The sequence below is a fragment of the Netta rufina genome (assembly GCF_964035555.1).
Source record: "Netta rufina genome assembly, chromosome: 22".
Lineage (NCBI taxonomy): Eukaryota > Metazoa > Chordata > Aves > Anseriformes > Anatidae > Netta > Netta rufina.
Window position 1 is genome coordinate 4,079,780 of NC_140146.1, and position 9,696 is coordinate 4,089,475.

Consider the following 9,696-nt stretch of genomic DNA (forward strand, 5'->3'; position numbering starts at 1 on the left):
TACAAGAAATTTGACTGTCTCTTCTTTACATTTTATTAATGCAAGGTCAAGCCTTACCATCGAAGTCTAAAGAAATCCCATTGATTTAAATGTGTAGCTGCTAATAAGGACTAATTTTTCCACGGTGCCGAAGTCGTTTGCCTAGGGGCTGGAGGCACTCAATGTCCCCGCAGTCGGTCCAGACGTTAGCGGCTGTAACGAGGTGCGGATCGGGGCGCCTCTGTTGTTGGCAACACACAAATACAAAGACTCAGCGGTGATCTCACCTCTACGGCAATGGGGAAAGAGAAGTGGCCCAAACCTGAGATTTTCAGCACACTCGGTGGTATGCGGTGGCTACGCGTATGCCATATATAGAAGGAAAGTGCGCATGATACTTTAGGTGTCCTAAAAGTATCCTTCAGCCTTTGCTCTCCTCCAAGCGCTCATCTGAAAAGCTTTTTTTGCTTTCCCTATAAAAGGTAATTTCCCTATGGAAATCTTCTGAATGAGCAGAGTTTAGAGCCGTTTCGGGGTTCTTTCCCATCTCCATAAACCTGACCATAGGGGTCTCTTGAAAGAAAATTGCGAAGAATTTCCAACTGGACTATGTAATCACAGCGCCTGGTATCAAGAGGAGGGGGAGTGACATGAAATCACTGACTTGTGACATACATTCCTCAGCAACAGCAGCTGCTGCCTAATGACAGCTAATAAAGGGAATCTTCCCTTGACAGAGCTGCATGCCTGCAGGAGAACAGGAATGCGCCCCAGATAAATCCACTGATAACCTAGGAAGCAGAGATCACACCCAAACAGTATAAAAGAGAAGCTTCAGAAGAGAGAGGATAGGACAAGGAAGGGAGAGACCTGAAGAGCCATCTCAGAAGAAACAGCTCGAACGCCCCATATTCCGAACGAAGGCAGCACCATGGACACTAAAGGCTCATTTTCCTGTGGTTTCCTCTTGCTGCTTCTCATCCAGCTCCAGGCCAGCAGAGCCAACCCCATCTACAGCCTCAGCCCCGCCAAAGAACTGGCCAGCATGGAGGTGAGGACTCTCTGCTTTTGCAAGGTTAAACTTTCAGGGGGCTTAGAGGAGCGTGAGGTGGTGTCTTTGCCTTTCTGTTGTACAACCAGGTAGCTGCATTAGCGATCACATGCTGGGGGATGAAGTCTCAGTTCTTCACAGGGGTTTAACGAAGCTTTGTAGAGCAATCCCCTGTGGCGCTGGGATCACCCAAGCTCCTGGGGAAACAGAATTGTGATGTGGGCTGTCTGCTTTGGGCTGTTGGTTCTTATTTTCTTAAACAGCCACCTCCCTTCAGGTTTCTGAATGAATTGGAGCAATGTCCCAGACAGAGAACAAAGTGATGCATTGCAGTAGCTCTGTAAGAATAAGTAGACAACTTTTGGGTGGGCTCCTTCTGTCTGTCCTGCTAAATGGCAGGTCCAGAGGAGCAGGGCAGTCACACTGCTCCAGCTTTGTGGGTTTAAGGGAATTGAGCTGCAGGTAGGTGGGAGCTGAGGAGGCAAAGCAGAGCACCCAAAGTAAGACTTTCAGATGCACTACTTGCGCAAATCGAAAGGAGCAGTATCATTGTGTACTGGGACTCATCCAGAAAAGACCCTAGAGCTACAAAATTACCACATGCAAACTTGTGAGTGATAGGTAGAGAACAGAGAGTGATACTTAGAGAACAGAGGGTGATCCTTAGAGAACATTATTACAACAGCTTGGGAAGCAATACAAACTTAAGATTCAGTCTTGCAAGACCAAATCTGACAACTTCAACATTTCCTTGGCCAGCTAAGGCCAGATTATTGCAGCATCAGACCAAGACCGAACTCCCTAAGATAATTAGGACGGTGTCAGCCAAACTGCCTCATGCCGCCAGGCTCCGCTATCTCCAGCAGCTAGCTGAGGAGGGTGACTTCCAAATGCAGGGATTAGTGGAAACACCAAGAGCTCCTCACAGTGCTGCCACTGCAACAGCAAGTGACAAGCAAGCAGGTGATCTTAGGCAGAAAAAGAAGAGAAAGCCGATGGCTGACAAGCAGCATTGCAGACAGCTTCTGAGAACATGGGGGTCATTATGGATTTAGAAGTACTTTGAGGCTGTGTACCACTGACATATTGAGTTTTAAGTCCCGGTGCAAGGCAGACCTTACTTTGTTTCTCTGCCAAGAGCTGTTTTAACCTTGCCAGTAAGAAACACTGCTGTGGAAGACAGCTTCTAGCAGCTTTTGGCTAGACCTACATATAGACAGAATTAGTGTGGAATTAGTGGATTTACTGCCGATCTCAAGAACCACCAGCAAATCTGGAATCCAACCTGAGAGACTCCCTAGGGGTGGATTTAGGACCATAGGTGAATGCAGAATCAGATGGGTTGAAGGACTAGCAAATGACCATGAAACTCTGAGTTTCATGAAACTAATTCTTCTCTTGTAGGCTCTGCTGGAGAGACTGGAGGATAAGTTTGCACTGATTGAAGCCCTGGAGTCCAATCCTGACCTGCAAGAGCCCAAAACCCAGGAGGAGATCCCACCAGAACTCATAGATGACAGTGATGACCAGAAGGCTGAGTCCAAGCTTGCACCCAACACCCCTCTGTCCTACAGGGACCCCTTCCTCAAGAGACTGAGGGGGATGCAGATGCCCAGGATGATGAGAGATTCTGGCTGCTTCGGGAGGAGAATTGATAGAATTGGCTCCCTGAGTGGAATGGGATGCAATGGTGAGTCCAGCCTAAGCCAACTTGGTGAACAGAACAGACTACAGCTGCGTTAGGCAGCAAGGGAGGAGCAGGCTCTCGTTTAAGTCTTTAATAATAAGAAATAATTACACAGGTTGAGAAAGGCGTTCGCTTCAGCATGAAACTTAAGCTAGTGTGAAACTTAAACTGTGTCTATTGATTTGATGGATAAAAGCACTGCTGGCAATAGCGGTGAACACTGGGAGACAAACAGATTCAAGTAACATTTATTGCATGTTTGGCTTGCAGGTTCCAGGAAGAACTAGGACAACTTCCCTACCCGTGCTCTGAAGAATGCTTTACAGTACCCGTTCCTCCCAAGATGAAAGCCAGATGCTTCCTAAACTCCTCAACAGAAAGTTATTCCTATTTTTATTTATTTATTTATTTATTTATTTGATTTTTTTAAAGAACATTTCTTACTCTAGCACCAAGAGACCATCTTTAAATAAAACTAACACATCAGACATCTATGCTGGACCTCTCTCCTGTCTGTTGCATTAAATTTCTTGTATTTTCCTAATGTCAAAAGCCTACTTTTTATTGGTACTCTGGTACCCGCAAGGCTGGATCTTACACAATACTGAGAAAGTATGAACCTGGGAGAAATGAGAAGGAGGTTTTCACTAGAATTTCCCTCTGTGCACTAAGAAATTATAACATTATCAGGAAAAAAAGCTTGCTCAACACTTGAAGACCAACACGAGCCCTCCTGTAGACAGGTTTCAGTACCAAGAGAGTCCTTTTGCTGATATAGCTTATTCAGTCAAGGCAATTGCCACGCCACTGCCATAAATCCCTCACGTAAGCAAAATTTACAAGAAAATAAATTAGAAAGATAGCAAAACTTCACAAGTAAGAAGATAACCAGAGGGAGGAAAGGGAATTCATTGTATATGCTTTCTAGCACTGACCGAATAAAGGCTACAAGCATCAACAGAAAGATACATCACTGACTGTGTCTTGTTTCACTCTCTATGGGGTTGAGCTCCTGAGCCCCAGTTCTTCCTGAAGGATCCTCAGAGGGTGTGAATCCTATCTCAGTATTTCTACATGTGAGGGAAGGAGGGGTCACTCCTATTACAGAGCAGCTTGGGCATAACATTTATCACTTTCTGGGAACAGTCCCTCACACGGTTGTTCTAAACATGACTAACACACAGACTGCAAGCCTGCTACAGATCTCATTTAAACCTTTTTAGCTCAGTCTCATACCTATGATCTGAATTGGTCCTGAACCCCATTTCCCTGCCACTCCCCCTCTCCCCCCATAGGGTTATGTCTCCAAGACCACATCCAGTTGGCATCCCAAGGACCAAATCGCTTGGGTTCCCTGGTCAGCTGCAGCAACAGCTCTGAGCCCAGGCTGTGTGCAACTGTCCTGTGATCACACACACACCCCCATGGAAGGGATCTGTAGGGACAGGAATGATATTTGAGGCAGGCCATGGGCAGGCAGAGGTGCCAGAGACACACAAATTGCTGACAACGGCTCTCAGAAACCCCAGCTACAGCGACACCGTAGGATGGGGTGCTGAGTGGCACACCACTCCTGCACACAGCGTTTACAGCTAAGGCTGCTGTATCCCTTTAAAAGGCTTATGCCACACATGGCATTTCTGACAAGCTGCCCTTCCAGGCACTCTCTGTGCTGCTGACAAGGCCTCCAAGAGGCACCTGATGCTGCCCGCCGTGCCGGCCCTCGTGATTCTTCCCCAGGCAAGAAGGGCAGAAACTTGCCTGAGGGAATCATTTTGCTCCACTCCAACGTCGGAACATCTCCTTCTGGCCAGCACCAGCCAAAGATAAAATACTCCATGCAATAGTGTCCACAAGGGTTTTTCTAGCAGAACTGGTTCCCAGATCAAGGCTCCCAGCAGCAGCCACAAAACAGCTCTGTAGAAAAAAGCTACAGTGACTTTGCATTTACTCAGAGGTGGTTTTATAAATCAAGGGCCCTCCAGCTGGTAAACAGCTTTTGGGAGCTATTGTGAGGACAACACAGCTTTGTTCCTTCAAACAGGCTTTCCAAACGCAGCCCTGCAGCCCCTTTCTTCCTGCTGCAGCTAATGGGAACACAGGTGGATCCCTCCACACTGGGCTCCCCACGCCCTACAACCAACCCTCATGTTCTAACACTAAGAGCCCTTGCTGGAGCTGAATTTTAGCTAGCTGAGCAAAACTGGCACGGACGCAGCAAGACCCTGTAAATTATCCCTCCCTGTCAGCCCCCCGGGGCACAAAACACTAATGGGTTCAGTGGAACGTGCTAAAAATGGCAAGAAGAGTTGGCGCTGCCTGACCCGAAGCCAGGTGGGTCCAGTACTGACAGCAAGCCAGTTCCTGGTGGAACAAGTCTGTATTGGCTTGCAGACAGCATGTTAATAGACCCTACAGTCTGGGAGAACCTAATTGAGGGCAGGCAATCTAGGAAAAAAGCATCTCTGTGGCCGGATTTTTACTGCTGCTCCCATAAACACACTGAGCTGTAAATCTCCCCCAGGGAAATCTCGCTGCCAGGTCAGAGTAGGACTGCACACGGAAAAGAGCACTTGGAAGAGCTGAACAAGGGAAACTTAGCACTGACAAGCTCTATGGGCAGAGAGGAACCACCCCCAGGGATGAGCAAAGTGCTGTGAGTCTCTGGTGCTGTGAAAGCTGGGTCAGAGAGGGCAGGAAAGAGACTAGGGAATGGCTGGTCCCAATAAGCATGAGACAAAAGCAGCCCACTGTTTGGGGAGAGAGCAAGGACACCTGAAAGCTGAACTCCTCTCTGGAGCTGTATCGGTTGCTTTCTGAAGAGGGTACAGAAAGACTCTGGCCAGGAGGGTGCCTACGGAGACCCAAAAGGCTCCGCTGGGAACTCGCCTTCAGTGAGGTGAGGAATTTCAGTCCGTGTGTGCAGGAATGGAAGGTCCTGGAACAAGCTAGCGTGTGAATTCATTTATCAGCTGGGTCACAGAACAGGTCAGCAGGCTGACGTCTGCAGAAGGGGAAGGACCAAGGCACAAGCACTTACAGCAGGGTGAGATGCATCAAGTGCTCGTGCTCTGCCTCACTTCGCAGCAACCTGGACCTGTGTTCATGGCTCAGACACTCAGAGGAGGGTTCCGTTGTCCCATACGTACACGCGAGGTGCTAAAGCCACGCTGCAGTCTTTCCCCTTCATGCAGATAGAAGCAGACACCTAATGGCATTTGGTTTCTTCTGCTCTTTTCACTGCAGCAGATTCACACAGCTGCACATGCTAGCCATGAAAGGATGCGGGCATTCCCTTTAACTAGGGCATGCTCTCTGCCAGCAGCACAGACCCACATGGATATGTAAGGCAGCTTCCTTTGGATTTATGGTGGAGCTGCCTTTGCTGCCTATACATTGCGGAAATTAATCCTGATGGAACTTTTTGGAGGAAAAGGGGGAACCAGACTGGAGAAGAAATAAGCAGTATCAGGCTGTTGTGAGAACATGAACTGCAGATTAATGTATTCCTGCTAAGACTTCACACCTATCCAGGACCATTGCAAATCTTCTAAAGAAACTCCCCCTAAGGGAAGGCAAGGTTTGCAGTGCGTGTCAATAACAGCACAGGAAAAAGACTGGTGGCCACACAGCCACACCAGCACTTCAGAGCACAGCTTTAGCAACTGTGCTATGAGTCAGACCTGCGACAGAGAATCAATGTAGCTTGTAATTGTAAACAATTCAGAAACAGGATGCCTCTGGGACAAAGCTATTGCTACAAAGAGCTGATGTCAAAGCCAGATAACAGCAGTTACATTACCAGCAACTATTCAGCACTGACCACGGGACAGAGTTCTGAAATCCTGCCCTCCTCCACACTGTTGGGTATCTGAGTGCTTTATAAACACTCATCAACCCCCCCAGCACAGAACCTAGGACTTACCCCAGTGCTATCACACTTGTGCGAAGGAAAAAACATCCCAGGGAGATCAGAGAGAGACCAACCTCACGCCTTCTGCTGGGCTCCGATGACATTTGCCACCTCCTGTGACGCCAGACTCCATCCTCGCTTCCTAATAGCTTCTGGCAATAACCCGGACTGGTAGTGCATAATTCAGCAGCTTTCCTTCCTTTGAACTTGGAAATACAGTAATTACACCAGTATGCTTCATACTCACTGTAGGACATGAACCTCATTTGGAAGAGTGGCCCAGTTGGCCTGCAGGTTTTTTGTTGCTGCAAATCAGATTTGAGAGTTTCTTTCTCTCTCTCTGAGGCTGCACTATCCCTTTCCAGCCTCCTGCTACACAAAATGTTTCACTGAACATCACCAAAACCCTGGCCTGCAACCAAGAATGCCAAGAGGAGCTGTCACCACTGTTTTGTGTTTGTAAGAAGTCGTACGTGAAGTATAGGGTGCATATCCTCAGCTGCTGCAGGGACGAGTGGAGCTGTGCCAATTTCCATAACAATCTGGCCCTATTCAGCTTGCTTGATTTACATCCACTGAAGCTTACCCCCAAAGGCCTCTTTGCCGATTGACACCTGCTGATGAGTGCACCCCAGTCATCCCCAGCAGCAGCTCCTTACAGCTGACAGTACGATGGCACCATGCCCAAAGACAGAGGCTACCACGGTAACAGAAAGCTTGTTGATGATTCTGATGAGATGAGAGCAACCCTTCCCTGGGTCTCTTGCACACTTCCCCAGAGGTACAGCTCCTTCAGACAGCTGGCACGCAGTTGTCCAACACTTTTAATTTCCCCAGTGAAGAAGCAAGAGTCAGCAGCATTGCTGGGAGAGAAAGGACAGGGGATCTTTTCTAGTGTTTCTCTCACACCTTTCAACTGTGAAGCGTCTCAAAACAAGTCAAGAGTGTCCCTGTGCTGTCATTCTCTGCTGGGGCTGAACCATTGCCACGCCAGTGACAGCTGCTACTGACAAGCAACTTCAAAAGGGAATCTGCTGCTGACTCCAATCTCCAATCCTTTACCAGAGCAAGTGACAGAATGCAGTGGGCTTCATTCTTCAAGCTCTTGTGCCTCACTGCTGGACCAGAAGCTGCCATGATCTCTGTTCCCTTTACTGATTGCTTGCAATATTTGAGGCCTCCCTTCCTGTCAATCCACCTGAACAAAATGGATCAGTAGCACAACTGCTGTTCCTAGCATGAAGAGTCACAGGCACATCAGTTCCATCTCAGTAGTACAGCTGGCCCTTTATGAACAAGAGTTGTATCTTGTCTGTATTTTGTTGCAGATTCTGACATGCTTTCATGAACAAAGAAAATAAAAAAAGCTTAAAGCTGTAATCAGAATTTGGGCTCTTATGTGAGAAGGAAAGGAAGAAAGAAGGATTTGTAGGATCTTCCCTTATCTTCCCTTCCTATATCCTAACTGTTCTTTTGGAAAACCAGCAGAATCCTGCACAGAAACAGAAGCACAGTTGAGAGTAGAAACTTTTAAGAAGAGGCAAGGTACAGAGGAGGCAGTTCGAGTGAGATCTACTAGCAGGAACTAGGAAGAAACAAAAGGAAGGTAAAATCAGCACGTAAAGTTGGGCATCTCACCGAGCTATTCTCTAATACAAGCAGCAAGGCTCTCAAGGTTGTCTTGTCTTTCCCTTTGGAGCTGTGAGCTCTTCAGCGTACCTCAGCATAACATTACTTTGTGTGTTCTCCACAGACTGGTATAAATGGGTTTCAGCCTCTTGCTCCTAGCCGCTCAAAGATGAGTAAAATGTGCAATAAACTACACACAGCCCATAGAGTTAGTCATGCTTGTTTTTTCCTTTCCATGAAGTTTTGAAACAGCCTCGAATAAAGGACAGCTTATCTAATTTTAAATAGTGACCTCTGAAGCCCATTGAAAATTCTCCTCCTTCACTTCCCAGATGATGAAGGGAGGAAAGGCTCACTGCCACCTCCCTTCTAGCTGTGAACAAACTATCTCCCACACTGCTATTCAAAACCTACAGTGGATGTTAAAGCAGCTGAGTGTCTCTCGCTGCTGCTGAAAAGCATTTCAGCACCTTGGACAAGAAGAGAACTTCGTTATCTCATCAAATGCATAAATGCAATGAAAGCCTGGGGCAGTTACGCTGTTTCTTCCTGTGGGTGCTGCGTGATACACACCTGGACGTGCATACACACCCTGAAGCTGGTGGCTTGTATTCTGTCAGCAAAGCAGAAGAAAATTTCAACTGAACACTAAATTCTCCTGTTAAATACAGTTTACAAGTACTGGGGTCACAACACATGGCTGGATTTATGAGCCTATAAACCTCAGTAGAAAGGGGTTTTAATCTAAACATGAAGCCATTTGCTTTAAGCATAAATGTGCCAGACACCTCCCTTTTTTGTGTGAAATTTGAGGGAGAAAGACAAAACAGTCTATTGACTCCTTTATTTACTGTTACTCCAAAGCAGCAGTTGATGTGCCTTGGTTTTAGAAAATTAACTGCTCTCACTTCCTCCTACATTACTGTATTTAGGACTGAAGACAGTAGCAGAGCTGAAGCAGAGTTCCCCCACTTACTCTCCTGCTGACTCTCTTCTACTGATTCCTTGCTAGGAGGAATTAATTAACTTAATTAAGCGGACTATGTTGCTTCTTATTTTGCTCCCACCCACAGATTTTCTGCCATCTCCTCCCAACAGATGCTTTTATCAATTTCAGGCCCTTCCTCTGTGTCATTACACACACACCAAACAGGAGACTGATGGCAGGAGCCAGACGAGCTGCTGGCTTTGCGAGAGTGCATCAGAGAGCTGCTACGTGTACCCTGTACAGCACAGCTACCCGATGAAGAAAAACAAGCACGGGATGATGGTGAGCTTTTGGGCCAAATACTGTGCTCAAAGGCTGTACTTATGCACAAATTTGATGAAAGATCAAAAATTGTCACAGGTTTTCTGTATGGCCACAAATTAAATAAGGGCTAAAGATGAAGTTAAGACTTCTCACATTTGGAGAAATCACCTGTAAAACAAGAGGTG

At 47.0% G+C, this 9,696-nt stretch overlaps 1 protein-coding gene across 1 annotated transcript; it reads left to right on the forward strand.

The window, feature by feature from the left end:
* Window positions 1–910: 910 nt before the first annotated feature.
* On the forward strand, window positions 911–2,773 carry LOC311217876 (natriuretic peptides A; the record flags this gene model as incomplete). The annotated part of the gene is made up of 2 exons (XM_084300233.1): window positions 911–1,030; window positions 2,435–2,773. 2 exons carry the CDS (start codon window positions 911–913, stop codon window positions 2,771–2,773), a joined length of 459 nt encoding a protein of 152 aa, XP_084156359.1.
* Window positions 2,774–9,696: the final 6,923 nt, after the last annotated feature.